The 16,886-nt window shown below is 43.4% G+C and overlaps 1 protein-coding gene across 1 annotated transcript in view; it reads right to left on the bottom strand.

The window, feature by feature from the left end:
• Positions 1-8,497: 8,497 nt before the first annotated feature.
• Gpr176 (G protein-coupled receptor 176) overlaps positions 8,498-16,886 on the bottom strand; it is a 96,453-nt gene continuing 88,064 nt past the window's right edge. Inside the window, exons 2-3 of the mRNA XM_051183710.1 lie at positions 14,516-14,768; positions 8,498-9,885 (exon numbers count right to left, since the gene is read on the bottom strand). Of these exons, the coding sequence (XP_051039667.1) occupies positions 8,763-9,885; positions 14,516-14,768 (1,376 nt within the window). The 3' untranslated portion in view covers positions 8,498-8,762. The remainder of the gene's footprint in view (positions 9,886-14,515; positions 14,769-16,886) is intronic.

Genomic DNA, 16,886 nt, shown 5'->3' with positions numbered 1-16,886 from the left:
ATAACTCCTTATTTAATGGAGCCTGCTTTGCTTTCTCTTCATTTTTATCAAATTGACAAACCAGAATGACTTTTAATTGATGTTTTATATTCCTGGAACTCAACCTACAAACACATGAAACCACTTTATATGTCTCATATGACTGGATGCCGATTCTTTCTCTGCCAAGAGCATGGCCAGAGGCCAGGCCCTTAACCTTGCACAATCTGTTTGTTCCACTAATACAATAGAGGATGATACATGGAGAGCAGAGGAACCCTTGAGTGTGGAAGTCCTAAGTGAATATGTATTGTTTGACACAGGCACAGCCATGTCAAGGACCCCAAAGCCTCAAAGCCATGAGAATGGCAAAGCTCCCCACTCCCTTAGCAAGGAACTCTGGGGGCTAATAAAACTTTCTCTGATCTGTGTGTGCAGAAATGTCCACCATAGCTCTCTCCCTCCTGTAAGTTTACAGCCTGAAGACTGCCCCACCTGCAGAGACTAAACCCACCTCCTTGTTTATGTGTAGGTGATAACCCTGCCTCCACGTTCAGCTCTGTGCAGTAACCTCTCCTCTCTGTTCAACTGTTTACAATAGGCATGCTGAGCTTCTGGGGGGCTGTGGTTTTTCCACCAGTTCACTCAAGCCCAGCTTCTCTGTGTCTCTGTTTGATGTTCATTCTTTTGCCACTCCAGTGAGGGTTGATACCTGGGGCCATGATGAATACAGCATATCCCAGCCTGGAGACACTGTGATCCTCTGCTTTAAGAAGCCTTGGCTCTCTTCAGAAATAGGCCCCAAAAGAAAAGACATTCACACCAACTTAAGAGGTACCTGTTCAGCAAGCCAGGCAGCAAAACCCAGCCAGGTAGTAGAAAGAGCCATCCATCATTATTATCTCCTGCAATCATCTAAAAATGAATTAAGCAAACCAAAGCCACAAGGGACATGCACTATTTGTATAGCACAAGTTAACAGAATGGATAAAAGACTGGCTTGTGTTTATGAGACTGTATCTGTGATCCTACTGAGAGCAAGCCTCTTCTCACTTCCCACTTCTTTATCAAATCAAGGGATAAGGCCTAAAATGTTTCTTTGTTCTGTAGAAACTGAGAAAGTAGCATGTTGTTTTAAAGTTCTTTGTTTGCTTATTTATTTAGTGCACATGTGTGCCCCAAGTTTCAGGGACGCTTACACGTGGGCAGCCCACTCACACTCCTGCATTATTTGACTCTCGCCCTCTGGTCATTTGAATTGAGTCATTCAGCAAACTGTTTCTGTGCAAGTGAACCTTCCTTGTCTCTAATCATGCCTAGTTGAAGATTCCAAAGAGGACAGCAGTTAGATGATTGTATAAATCCTGTCCACCTGCTTGCTCTTTCATTTTAGGTAGAAGGTGTCAGGAGTCAGAACATTTCTGGTTAAGATACCCATTTACTGGTCCCCCATAACTAGCAAGGAGAAAATAAAATCCACATTGGGAAAATATCTATTATCTTTGTTTTTTTAAATCTACTATCTACTGAGTGAGTTAAACTCCAGAATGATAAAGACACTTAAAAGCATTGGTTTCCACTCCACACATCTTTCTATGGATTAGGTATTTTCAGAGAGTCATAAATTCTGGCCCGCAATCTTGAGCAAAGTTAATGGTGATGGATAAGAGTTATAAATACTTTTATGGTGATGTCTTTTTCTATTAAATCACAGGGCTGGTGGATGGCTAGGCTAAGGTCCTCTAAATTCTAAGTGCTGTGGCTATATACAGCAAATGGTCATTTTATAGGGAAAGAATTTTGCTGGATTTTTAAAATAACCTTGCCACCATCCATCAATCAAAATTGCTCTCTATGAAATACAATTTTCACTTTCCTCTTGCGATTGTTGCTAGCATGTGATCATTTACTGAATCTTAGGGTCTTTTTCTCCTCTAATATATCAAGAGAGCAAGGACTATAACCCAAGCACTTCTCCTTGAATTATAATGGTATCATTAAACTTAGTAGTATTTACTGTTATATAAGACTAACTCTTGGCAGTATTTTATATATTTGCAATAAAGAACATCACATGTCCCTCAGAAATGTGGGTGACAGTGACTGACTTGGTGGCAGGGGCCCTTAAAGTCAACTAAGACTAAATTGGATGCAGAGTTAGCAAGGAGGCCAAGAGACATAAGATGACATTGCTGAAGAGTCTCAGCAGACCAGACTGCCGCTTTAAGACATTTACTCTAAACCAAATATCTCTGCAGCTTCGGAAGGCTGGCAGAAGTTTGGAAAATGACACTGCAAGAAACAGCTGCCAAGCATTAAGGATTTTAATCTAGTCCCCAGTACAGTTTAATAAAATGTGCCAATTGGGTATTCAAAAATAGTCGTGATAAGGATAGATGATATTGATCATCAGTGCTTTGGAAGCTGCAAGCAGAAGAATGGGCTCTAATGCCTGAGTACTGTTTTTAGCTGTCTCGTACTTGCTTCATCTCTCAGGGCTAATGACACAGCCATCTGTGCCTCCAGCTCCCATCTGCAAAACAGAGATCATATCGTTTCCTACAGAAAGTCTGTGGGCTTTCTTTACTACTCTCCAGTGAAACATCAGCTATAAACACAAAGCAAGCAATAATAAGCTGAATACTACTGAGGGAACATACTTCAAGGCAGGGTTCATAAATTAAAATTAATTAAGAACTTCCAAATAATATTCTAATGGCTTGGAGTGGTTGTTGCAAATGTACTTATATTGCATTCACTTTAGGTGGTGTAAGTGAATAGCATAAATGACTAACAAATAAATGAGTGCCAGGATGCTTTGACTCATTACACAGTATATTTGCATATCCAGAATATCACAAATTATTATGAAAAAATATAAACTGATTTCTGAAGCCAATTAGCATTACTTAAGTTAAACTTACTTTAACAAAGTAGCAGTGTCCCAAAAGAACAGTAATAAACCCGCAAGAAGACATTTTTCTTCTTGGTCATCCAGAAGATACTGGGGGAGTAGAGCAGACTAGCCCATGTCTGCCTTGTTCATACGGTGAAACCAAAGGAACCGTCTGAGTCAATGGACACCTACAAAAGCCTGTTTACCCTGCCCCTGACAGCCAAAATCTCCTTTTCCTTCAATTTCCTTTAACAAAAACTCAGGGTCTTCCTTGATTTAGTTGAACTGTGTGCTCCAAAATTCAGAAGCTTTTGAACATAGCTTTTATTTCTATGAAAGCAATACATGTAAATGGACTTTCACTGTAACTAAAAAGCTTTAAAACAAATCCAACTAAGAGTTCTGGAGATGAGGACCTGTGTCACCTGAGCTGTGCCCTCTGGCACGTGCATATTACCACAGACCCAAACAATATGCATATTCTACCTTCGGCATCATCCCTTTAGACAGAATTGAGTGTGTCCTGTCATGGCAGACGCCTTCCAGCTTCCCTGCTTCTCCATCGTTCTCTCAATAGCACTCTGTGGTTAACTCTATACCTGCTCTTTACACTGGTCTGCACTCATGAGCACCATTCACCCCCAAGAGTTAGTCTGTATTTGCCCCCCTCACCTTTCACTCCTCCTGGACTTCATAATTGCCTTATTGTTTGTTTTGCTTGATTCTCCTCATATCATAACCCCCTGTACCTCTCAAATACCTTCATGTACCATGTCAGTAGCAAAGGCATCTGTAAGCTGTGATCTTTAAAAAAAAACTTACATTTTTATTAATTCTTTGAGGATTTCATACAATATGTTTTGATCATACTCAACCCCAATCCTCCCCTAACTCTTTCCATATCCACCCCACCTCCCCACTCCCTCCCAACATCATGTCCTCATTTTTTGTTTGGGGGTTTTGTTTCGTTTTAATAACCCATATACTGTTGGGTGTGAGGTCATCCTCGGATGAATTATACTCAAGTCACACCATTCCAGTATGGACTGGTGACTTCCACGTCTTATGCACTGTCAACCTAAGGTCTCCTTCTCTATGACACCAGGATTCACTATGGCTGTCATCAGCGTCATAGGCCCTATGTCAAACCCCTGGTTAGAGGCTTAACTCCTGGTTGTTTGCTCCTCCTCCCCTTGGACAATATCCTCTGGTGGCTTTTAGTAAAAGAGGACATGAGAGGTAAGTTTTCTGAGAATTGATTATTTGTAAGTGTTTTCTATTCTACCTTTGCATTTGAAGTGTGGCTAGAGCGAGAACTCCAGGTTGGAAATTTTCACGTTCATTCTAGCACCTCCTTTTGCAGATGCTATATTATTCATGAACTGCAATGAATAAAAAGAGAAGTAAATTTGGGATCACTAAATTCTGATCAATAAAGCTGAAAAAAGAATTATTGTTCATGCCCATTGTGTAGGTCAGGAGCCATGGTTCTCAGTATTGAACTACTCACCCATACCTTGAGAACTTACGCTGTCTCTACTGGATTCAAATAAGACTCGGAGGCTGAAGAAAGAAGGGCACAAAACCCTGCCTTCTGTGCCATTAACCCTTGCCAAAGTCATTAGAGGAATTCATGAAAACCAGCAGCAACACTCCCCAACAGCAGATCTTTCTCCAGGAAGGTTTCACCGCTGCTCCATGGGCTGTTATTTCTTATTTATTTATTCATTCATCTATCATTAATTCACTTAAATTTGACAGGAAGAGGCTCCTTCCTGCTCAGAACATGAATAACCATGGAGGCTTTCATAAAACCATGTTGGAGATCATAGATTCATATTTATGAAAGGCCCCAGGACTTTATTCTCCTGATTAACTAGTTGATGCCCTCGGCACAAATGAGGGAAAACACTGGTTGGAACCTAAAGCAGAGGGACCGTTTTAGCTCCCAAAGCATTATACATGGAGAATCAGAACTCATTTCCATTTACTCTAAAAGCTTCCCATGTAAAGGCTTTTGAAGCTGCCCTGGGAGCTAGTACTGACCTCAATTCCTGATTTATTCACCCATCCTCCCCCACCCCCTTATTTACCATGGCGCACTTTCCTTTGGGCCACAGAACTCTAATACAGCATATCAACCTGCTAAAACTTTGCAGCTATGTGAGGGAAGTGAATCGATTTGTCACTGTGTGAATTACATACAGGCCGGTATGTTGGTAAACTTCAATCTGAAAGAATCAGTGTCTGCCAGGGAGCGAGCATGATGTCCTCTTCTCCAGTGGTGCTCCAGTAAACAATCCCCCACCTACACTCATGCACACAACCCTAATTAAACTCAGTGGGTCAAAAACAAATAAATATAAGACATGACGGCAGGAGGGGACTCGTTGAGAGGAATGTGTTTAACAAGAATGGAATGGGAAGATACGAGGATGACATGGGGTGAATGTGACCACAGTACAATACATACATATATACATACATGAAAATTTCAAAACATTTAAGAGACAGCTACAAATATGAAAGTATTAATCCTTGTCCTTCATGAAAACCTAGCCAGAAGTAAAATCTTTCCCCCTCAGAACATATCAGATCCTCAATGCATATCAAACAAACCACTGAACCCCAAATACAAACGTGCTGAGCATCACACACAGAGCCCGGGTTATTAGGGGGCTTGTTTCTCCAGTGCAGCAGGTGACAGCCTTACGTCTCCTTTTCTGTAGCTAGGCCTCTCTGGGTTTGTGGGCGACTCCTGACACTCTGTATGTTCTGTTATTCTGTTATAGTTCTGTGCCACAGGCATAATGGGCTTCTGAATTGTCTAGGGCTTATGGATTTAAATATCCTTTGTGTATGAACTGCCAGGAGTATCAGCATTGTGATTATTATTGTTGGAATAACTTGGAAAAGCACCAGTTAATGTAGTTCTCTGAATAAAATTCTCAATACATTCTCTGACCTGTTTTTAAAAACATATTGCCCAGGTTCCAGTATTGATATAGCTCTCTCTACTCTGGGCCAGGCTGTGTTGAGTCATACCATTTAACCCTCATGTGTATTGACAAACTGTCTGTTGTATACCTTGGATTTTCCCGAAAACACAGCTTGAAGCAAAGCTCTGTGCAGGTAAAATGTGGGAGTGATCCTTCAGTGCATAAAAGAGGCTGGAAAAATCAAGATAAAAAGGAGTAAGAGCCAACCCAGATATGCATTAATTAGGTGCCAGTGTGGTAATTCTATTCTATTTTGCCTTCTAAGAACCGAACATTTGTTCAGGGCAGGGAGCAAAAGTATTTTTCACTGGTTTCCATGTCCCTAGAGTAAATATTACTCTCAGAAGGAACAACTTCTCCCGAGGCAGAAAACAGAGAAAGTGGGCCTTAGCTGCATGCAGGGAAGAGAGTGGATGAGGCCAACAAAGCTGACAGTAGACACAGTTAAAATCTGAGCAGAGGTGAAGTATTTGAGTCAGAACAATAAGCTTACGTCACTGTTATCATCCCACACTACAGAAAGGAAACCAAGGCACATGGCAGCTTCCTCACCTGTCCAAGTTGAGGGCTCCAGAGACTGGAAAGTTAAGGAGGCTTCCTCCACAACTGCTATGGAGCTCTACTGGGCGATCTGCACAGCCCACTCATCAGCTCAGCTCAGACACCATCTCCGTGACACTCACTCCTGGGGAATGAATTTTCATTCATTCAACAACAACACAGGACAGTGCTTCCACAGTGCTGTGACTGTATTCTTGGGAGACAAACAGGTCTCTCTCATTTGAGGCCACGTTTAAAGAGACACCCAGGGAGGGAAAACAGCTCAAGCAATCATTAGAGCTCAAAAAAAGGCTTTTTAAATTTTATTACAATGTTATTCTTCACAGAGTATAGAAATACACGTGGCGACACAGAGTATAGAAATACACGTGGCGACAACTTATTAGACATCAGCCTTCCCTCTCAAACACACATGAGAAAATGCTAACCAACCTCTGCTGCTGCGAATGTATTAATCGTACATACATATTGCCAGGATGACACCAACATGAGTACATTAGACAGGTTCTTCTCGGGCACACAGAATTTTCTGACAGATTATTTTTCCCTTTAGTAAAAGCTGAAACAATTGAGAAGGCTTGGGGAATGTGAGCTTGTAGGGCCACAGTATTAACACAGTATCGGGGTCAGGAGCTACAAATGGCATGCACACAGGGCTCAGGGGGCAGCAGAGGTTCGAGAGGGGCGCCGGCCAGTCCCCTGTGTCTGCTGTGAGCAAACAACTCTGTGAGGTGACAGAGAGGAAGGTGTTCCCTCCTCTCCCAGGAGAAGGTGTTTGGGTTTACACTCAGGAATCACAGGACACACAACAGAAGAAAAGGAAATTCCCTCCACACGGACCGAGCTTCCTCCTAGGGGACAAGGGCCAGCATGGCTAAAACAGGAGCTGCTAGGACCGCTGCATTTGAGATGCAGAAGTCTGCCTGAGGAACACCCATCCACTCAAGGCACCTGACTGACTCCACCAAGGACCATGAGCAAGGGCAGAACACCCTAAAAGAGAAGAGCAGTGCGCCCCCTTGATGTAAGAGGGAAGGGTTGGGTTTGAACTGGGCCTGGGAGAGGAATCCCACAGCACAAGAGAACCGGGTCACCAAGCTGCTGAGACGAGCCCTCTCTCCCACCCACCACGCACAGCTCATTCTGAAACCTCCGGGGAAACAGGGGATGAAGTGATCGATCACTGCTTTAGCAGTTTGCAATTACTATTTCTCCCTGCTCTGCTTGTCTCCTGTGGAAACCAGAATCACTCACCACACTGTAAGTGGGACTGGAGGGTTGGCCCGTTCTCTATCTCAGACTGACAAGACTTGGGGCAGCACCACTTGGCCTCATCAAGTGTTTTTACCTTAATGTCACCAAAGAACCCAACACGTGTCGCCTGCATTTCTTCAGTACCTTGTAATTCCAAACATCTGCCTGTGTTGCTTCCCTGCTGTAAGTCGCTCAGTGTGCCGCACTATACTGACTCCAGTCTTGCGTCCTAGGCCACGTGGAGGAAAAGAAGACTATGCATAGTGGGCGTTCCTCACACTGCTCTCCACCACAAAGCTACCCTCCCTGTCTTTGATCAAATACAGTTTAAAGCAAAAACCCACGGCGAAGGGCCGGCAGTGTTTTCCAGACAGCACAGCTGGTGACTGGCAGACTCACGTACATTTGTCAGAGGCCTTGGTGATACCAACAGGGTGTAAAGATAATCAAGGACAAAGAGCCTGCCTCAGACACTGCCATGTCTGTCGTAAGGTGGGTCCAGTCATCTCTGCTTTAGGACCCAGAAAACCAGGTGAAAGATGTTAGAAAACCACTGGATACTTCACTGGGCACGGTGGCACAGGCTTTTAATCCCAGCACTCTGGAGGCAGAGGTAAGCGGAGCTCTGTGAGTTTGAGGCCAGCCTGGTCTACAAATAGAGTTCCAGGACAGGCTCCAAAGCTACACAGAGAAAACTCTATCTCAAAAAACAAAAACAAAACAAAGTTAAAAACACTGTGCCAACTTCACCTTTGTGGCCATTGTAGCCTACAATGATCTTGGTTGGGCCTGCTCCCTTTGAATGCACAGGGAAAGGAGGAGTTCCCCAGAAAATATGCATGAAGGACCTTCAGACCTGTTCCATACTGCCCAGCTTAAGGTGGGGTCGATTAAGGACACAGATCACTAACATAGATGGATATATACTCCCTCAATAAAGAGGACATTGGATTTTATGTAAACTTCCCCTTTGCCCCATATAGGAGGTGTCACCCACGGGTGGCTTGCAGCCGGAGTGAAGGGAGGGCAGGAATACACAGCTCCCTGTTGCTTCCAGGCACTTAGAATCCTTGCTAGGAGTCTACCTTTGGAAAAATGCTCACTTTATTGTTCCTGCTCATCTTCCGTTCCACCCTGCCTACTTTGGGCACCTTTGTCTGGATCAGCTCTTCTGGGGTATTGCCCAGTGGGGGAAGCAGCCTCTTCTTGCTATTTCGGGTCTCAGACAGCCACTGAGGGGGTAACTCGAAAGGCCCAAAGCCAAACTGCAAAGAATATTTATCAGGGAATAGCCCGTGTTCCACAGGGGCTACTGGGGCCTCCTGAGATACTGAGTCCACTGTGCCCGGAGGTGGAACAGAGGGGGCCAGCTGTGGCTCTTGCTCTCCCTCTGGGCAGGAGGTAAGTTCCTCCTTGGCCTGGAAATCAGCTGAGCCGAGATACTTGGCCTCACTCTCTTCCTCATCCTCTGAGGGCTTAAAGATCTGCTGCTGCCCAATGTGGAACATCTCTAAGAGTTGGCTACCAGAGCGCATGCTGGGCTCCAGGCTGGCCTCGGCCACCTCACTCCCAGTACTAACCACATTGCGGCGGCTGTACCGGTGGTGCAGCTGCACCAGGGTCCCAACCAAGCACTTGCGTACTGATTTGTTCACAGTTAGGAAGAGCACAGGGTTGGCCAACAGAGAGACTTTGGGCAGCCAAATGGCAGTGAGAAGCAAGAAGACAGAAGTGTTAGGTACATTGAGCACAGTCTGGTAGACAACCAGGGTGACGTAGGGTACACTGCAGAGGATGAAAACTGTCACCATGGAGAGCAGGGTGGCATGTAGCTCAGCCTCGCGCTGGGAGGCATAGGGGATGGAGATGGTGTTCTGTGGGGTCCTCAGTGCGGCAATGATGACTTTCTTCTTCTGACTGGCACTCAGAGCCCTCCGGATAAGGATTAGGAAAAGAAATACCACAGCCACAGGCACAATGACCGTGGTGACATTGTAGATCAGAACATACACCAGGTGGCCTAGGGAGTTGCTCCAGACTTCTGTGCAGGTGGACATAGCATAGATGTCGGCTACATTGGTCACAGCAAACACAGGGACACTGGCCACCACTGCATGAGCCCAGATGTACATCACCAGTTCCCGAGACTTGGCATCAGATATTTTTCTCTCCAGAGGATAGAGGACTGAATAGTACCTGCATGACATAAAAGCAGAATTCATTTCACAGGAAAAAAATACTCTTGAGATTAGGGTAACCTGAACTACCAAAAGTAGGCAGAAGGGAACAATAACAGACAGGAGGAATCATTGGAGGATTTCAGGAAGCCAGACCTTAAGTTGTGAGGACTCTGAAGTACATGGAGAGATCAATAAACCAAAAAGAAGTAAAACCAAAACTTTCTGAAGATACAGAGAAAAGCCCGGTCTTCATGCAATTCTTAAGACTCTACTGGGAAAATAAGCAAATATGTTCAATTCATAACTAGCCTAAGAATTACTGCCAGCAGGACTAAGCTCTGTAGTGCCTTCAACATAAAGGATACAGATCCCTAAAGTCTCCTGTGTGTAACTGATAGCTGGTAGCTGGTAGCATCCTGTGGGGCTGGTTTTCAATGTAATGATAAGGGGTAACATAAATTTTCTACATTGAAAAGAAGCCTCTGAAAAAATTTTAAAGCCACTGTCACAACAAATTTATCTACATACATCTGGAAAGCAATCCTACACCCTACTTCAGACACTGCAGATGATTAGCCTCTAAGGCTGCTCATGGCAGAAGACACCCAAGTGAACAATAGATCTCAACCAAGTCCAGCCAATCACATTGTGTCTGCCCAGTAGCCAATTACCATAATAACTCTAAAAGCAACCAGCAGATCTCAAATGCCTGTAAAATTAATTTGTTGTTAAAATTCAGATGCAGATTTCCCCCCTTCCAAGCTATAATTTGACCATTCTGTAACTACCAAAGAATTCCAAATGTACTTTGTTTTCATACCATCAGCAATCTGGGAGAACTAAATAGTTTCTCAGACCCCACAACCATACTCATCACCAAGGGGTTGCCATCAGCCATCAGAGTTATGGCGAGACTCTTCATATTACTTGGCCAGGAGAAACTCTGCTCTCAGCCAACACCAGGGTTGATCTCCTTACCCTGATGGCAGTCTCTTACTCATGCGGACAGGTGAGAATGAATGACAACCAATGCTGTGAACACCCTGTGCCAGACTGCGTTACTAATATGAACAGATATGCAGGAACACCACCACACTCTATGAGAATGCATGAACAATTAATTACACTCTAGAAGGTGATGGCTCTACCAGAGGAGGTACTTGGCACAGAGCACCTGAAACTACCTAGGAAACTATCAGAGAATGGCACTGTTGTGGAGTCTGATGGTGGACAATGAGGGAATGTTCTGAGGCTGAGAGAAACATAATACAAGTACTGCATGGGCCCTGGATGATCACAGAAGGGTGGGGCACTGTGAAGAGGGTTCTACTTATTCTTACCCCAGGGAAGAAAAGATTACGTATAAACAATGCATGCTCTCAAAATGCTTTGGCTCTGAATACAAATAAATGTTTCTAATCACAACTCTATAGATGGTACCACTCTCATACATAAAAACAGTAGGATGCCTCTGGATGCTACTTGCTCACTGCCATGAAACACAATCAGGCATCTACCTATCAGCTTTCCACCCCATTACACACTGGGAAATAAACTGTAAGATATGCACACACTAATGTTCTTAGGCTGCAGGTAGTGTAGGTGGCCTCCTAATTAACTTGCCAACTTAGTGTCGGAAGACAAATAGATGCAAGGAAGTGAGAAGATTCACTTCCCTTCTTCAAGTGCACCTCACTGATGCCTGCAAGTAATGTGTATATCTGAATCATAAAATAGGAATTTATCCACCTGGTTTTTCTACTAAAGCATTTGTTTACTTTTTTGCATGAGTGATGGTTTGAAAAATGCAAGGGTTTATCAGCTGGAAGGAAAGCCAGGACTTTTTATTGTTCGCATATTTCTTGTCTAAGATCAAGGGCCTAGACATAACAAATAAGAGTCATTGTGTTGGTTTGTGGTACAACAATAAGATGTTCTAAATAATATGTTCTGCTCTCACTGAATGTGAGAAAATTTAAAAAATTTTCCACATTGGTCTGGGAAGATGGCCCAGTGGTTATAAGCTTTTACTGCTCTTCCAGAGGACCTGAGTTCAGTTCCCAGCACCCACACAACAGCCCACAACTGACTGTAATCCCTCTTCCAGGGGATCTAATGTTCTCTCCTGATCTCTGCAGGCATCACACACACACACACACACACACACATACACACACATACACACACGCACACGCAGACAAAATGCACATACACATAAGATAAAAATTTTAAATCTTAAAAACAAAACACAAAACTCTCAGCATTCATAGCAGCTAAATTAAAATAACAACCCCAAATAACCACCAATCAGTAAATGAATAACCAAACTATGGTAGACCCCACAATGGGATGCTGACATGTGCTCTGACATGCTAAGTCAAAGAAGCTAAAAACAAAAGAACACATGCTGTGTGATCCCACTTACACAAGCTGCCTCACAAAGGCAAACTCAGAGCCAGGAGGCAGAGGGGTTGCCTGAGGTATAGAGATGGGAACAGAATCAAGTGCCCGGAGAGTGAGATCAACAACTAACTTCTCCATGGAGCCCTCAACTAATGCCTGTTGAAAACAGGATCAAACACCCATACATAAACACTGAGTCGAACTAGAACCCAGATGTAGATGGAGAGGAATAGACCATGCGGCAGAAACACATAGAGACAGCTTACCTGAACAAGGAGGAGCTAAGGGCCACTAGACTGATAGCTGGGAAGCCAGCATGGGACTGACTCAGGCCCCCCTGAATATGGGTCTCAGCCAGAAGGTCTGAGCAGTCTAAGAGACCTCAGACAGTGGAGCCAGGATGTATCCCTAGTGCACAAAAGGACTTTGCGAACATATCCCCCATGGAGGGATAACTGCCTTAATCTAGAGACAGGAGAGAAGCCCTAGGACCTGTCAGATCTACATGACCCCAACTGGATGGCATTCCCCTACATATGGAATTGGGGTGGGGGGATGGGAGGGGAGGGTGTTCAGAGTGCATGTGAGAGGGCAGAGACGGTAAAAAGGGAGGGAAGGAGGGAGGGAGGGCTGAGAGAGAGGGAGAGAGGGAAGGAGGGAGGAAGGGAAGGAGGGAGAGGGAACTGGGATCGACATGTAAAATAATATATTATTATGCTTTGACTCCAAAATTTATGTTGAAGGACAAGTTACTGGGGAAAAGGATTTCTATTTTTTGTTTCCACAGAAAATGAAAAGATGTGGATTCCTTCCAGACTAATGTGGTTTGATCACACCAGACCGCCTGAAACAGAGTACAAGCTGATCCTGCATTCAAAACAGCTGGACAAAACAGCCCTACAGACAACAGCCAGGATATCTGAATCTTCTTCGAATCCCCCAAGACAGTGCCCCTTACCAGCAGGAAGTAGTTTGGAAAGAACGACGCCCAAATTCCCAAATATTGTGTATAAATGTTTGTTTTCGTTTAATTGGACTGTTATATAAAATTAAATAAAATAAAAAAAAAAAAAAGAATCAAGTGCCCACCAGCAGGAGGCTTGGAGGGAGCACTAGGGAAATCCTGACGCTAGACCTAGCACAGGCACAATCCAAAAAGAGCATACTAAAACTCATTGGCTCGAATCCTTTCTATAACATGCAAACTATATCTCAAAGCTATTAAAACTTTCCAAAGAGTCCATAATTTAAACGTGAAGACCTACGACCTTCATCCCAGCTAATAGAAAAGCTGAAGCAGCAGGATGGCTTGAGCTCAGGAATTTGAAGCTATGCTAGACAACACAGAGAGACACCATCTTAAAAAAAAAAAAAAAAGACTACACCAGAGCAAAGTGGGATTGCAGAAAGACACCTGTGCAACACACATGACCCAACAGAAAATGAAAGCGATAGCGCTCCCATCAGAAAGTAAACTGAGACAAGCACTCTGAGTCCAAGTCATGAATGATGGACGTAACTAAGGCATTTGATTCATTCCTTAAAGATGATGGAAGAGAACAAAACCAATGGGGCAGCATGCAGCCCCAAAACTAACTCCTCCAGAGAATCATCAGAGCCATATAGTCATTCGTTAAGTAACTCCCTTTATCTCCCAGAAATGCTTACAAGCTACTTCAGATTGCAGTGCAAATACCAATTCCAACTGGGCTAGAACAGCACCATGATCCAGTAGCATCCTGGTGATAAAAATCTGACCCCAGGATCTTTTCTCAAGATGTTCCATGGATGTTCATCCATTTGTAAGACTCTGTTTTAGACATGCATTCTCTTTCTTTTGGCCACGAGTTAAAAACTAAAAACTAAAAAAAAAAAAAAAAAAAAAAAAAAAACAAAAAACATTGTATGAAAAAGCAATAACTCATCATTCACTCCATGATGCTCAATTTTCAATGCATAAAAGAAAGAACCCGCAGGGGTGGGGTGGACAGATGGCTAAGTGTTTAAGAGCACTTGCTGCTCATATAAGGGACCCAAGTTTGGTTCCCATCACCCACACTGAGCACCTCACAAATGCCTGTAACTCCAGCTTCAGGGGATGAAAGTCTAATGCACTCTTCCCACGTCCACAGGCAACTGCAGGCTCTCTCTCTCTCTCTCTCTCTCTCTCTCTTTCTCTCTCTCTCTCTCTCTCTCTCTCTCACACACACACACACACAAATACATGTTTAAAAATTAATTACCTGTCCAGGGCAATGGCAGGGAAACTGAGGATAGTCACAGAGCAGAAGACTTTGTGTAAGAATTTGACAACCTTGCAGAAGAACATAGTGTAGATCCACCAGCAGCAGTGAGGGCTGGTGCTGAGGATGATATCAAAGGGCACGCACACCAGGCTGGCACAAATCCCGGAGCAGGCCAGGTTTTTAATGAACCTGTTGGTGACAGATTTGAACACGGTTGTGCGGCAAGTTGACCATAACACCATGAAGTTTCCTGGCCAAATATGTAAAAAAAAACAAACAAACAAACAAACAAATAAAAGTGAATTAAGGATTTAAATCAAGAGTAAAAACAACAAAAAAGAAGAAAGGAAACACAGGTTAAACATTTTAATGTGTTAAGAGTCTATTTGAAGGATATTATACCATCAGTTTACATAAAATATCTAGAGCACACCATAGCAAATATTCTACATGAAATTTTAGTACTACTTTTTTTTTTTTTTTTTAGTTCCAGGCAAAAGACATTCTGTGATGATGGCTCAGTCTTACTGGCAGTATAAATAATCAGCTAGGTATTCCTCTCAGGCAGTCTATTTTTTTTTCCCCTTTGGAGGCAAGGTCTCATATATTCCATGGTGGCCTTGAGCTAGCTATGTAGCCAAGGATGACCTTGAACTTCTGACCCTTCTGTGTGTTTTCACCATGCCCAGTTTATGAAGGGCTGGTGATGAAACCCAGGGCTTTGTGCATCTACCACCCGATGTCCCCTGACCATCAGCCAGTCTACTCTTCTAGCATTTGCTAATGACTTCCATGTTGTAGAGTATCCGACAGAAACAGTGCAAGCCGCACATGGAATTTACAACTCTCTAGTGTTTCACAGAGTAAAAGGAAGCAAGTGAATTTATTGGTACCTTTTATTTAACCCAACCAATCCCAAACATTGTGATTACAACATAACATTACTGATAAATTACTGATGAAATATTTTTCCATTCTTGCTTTTGTGCTGTCTTCAAAATCCATCATGCATTTTATTTTACATTTCCAGAGCATCTGTTTGAAGTGGTCACATTTCAAGTATGTAGAGGCCACAAATTTTGCTTTCTGTTGCTGTGATAAACACCATGATCAAAAACAACCTGGGAGCCAGACAGTGGTGGCCCACACCTTTAATCCCAGCACTCAGGAGGCAGAGGCAGGGGAGTTTCTGAGGCCAGCATGATCTACAGAGCGAGTTCCAGGACAGCTAGAGCTGTTACACAGAGAAACCCTGCCTTAAACCACCACACCCCAACCCTGAAAAAACCCAACAACTTGGGAAGGAAATAGCTTATTTGGCTCACATTTCCATGTCACAGTATAGCATCGGGGAAACCAGGGCAAGCGCTAAAGCAGGAATCCGAGTGACATCAAGGACGGAAGTAGAAACCATGGAAGAATGCCGCTTACTGGCTTGCTCTCCAGGCTCAAGTTGAGCTGCCTCTCATGTTCCCAGTCCCAGCTGCCCAGAGGTGGCACCATCCACTGTGATCTGGGCACTGTCTCATAAATCATTAATTAATTAATTAATTGATCAGACTTGCAGCAGGCCAATATGATGGAGGCATTTTCTCAATTAAAGTTCTCTTTTCCAAGATGACCTGTTTGTATCAAGTTGACAAAAATAAAAAACAAACAAACAAACAAAACAACTAGTGACCCATACACTGAACAGTGGAAATTCTAGAATGACCCTATCAACCATCTCTTCCTGACAGTTCACATAACGTACAAATATCCCACAACACCATCCCACTTCCATTAACCTTTGGTTTTTCCAGGGACTCTGGTGTCTCTACAGCCTCTTCCTGATTAAGACTACCTGTTCCTGTGGCTTTCCATTACAATGCTGATGAATCCCAGATTCATGTTCCAAAGAAGACTTTTCCTCTCAACTCCAGACTTCTAATTCCAATTAAGCCTGATAATGTATCCCTTTCCCAATGTGTCAACCTCCAGGGCCTGTGTATATAATCTTCTGTCTGCCTGTCTAACCTCATACCTTCCCTCCTCTGGTTTGCAGGATGACAGCTCTCTGGCTGCTCTTGAACTACATCAAGGTTAACCCTAACCCTGGGTGCCTTTGCATAGCATTTCTAGATTGCCTGGCATGTTTGGTTCCCTTTAATCTAGGTTTTAGTTTAAATACTGTCTCATCCAAAAGGCCTTTTCTGACTACCTCTCTACTTTAAATACTTGTGTTTTTTCCTCCATTGTACTTTTATAATACCCTACTGCTCCTTTATAGTAAGTCCCTGATTATAGGCATATGTTTCTCTCCTTTTTCATTGAGGGAAAAAACAAAAAATCATGTCACTCTTGTTCAGTCACAAGTCTACATACAACT

This window comes from Phodopus roborovskii, unplaced genomic scaffold (assembly GCF_943737965.1).
Source record: "Phodopus roborovskii unplaced genomic scaffold, PHOROB, whole genome shotgun sequence".
Classification (NCBI taxonomy): Eukaryota; Metazoa; Chordata; class Mammalia; order Rodentia; family Cricetidae; genus Phodopus; species Phodopus roborovskii.
Note: the sequence above shows the minus strand (reverse complement) of the source record. Positions and strands in the feature narration are given on the sequence as shown.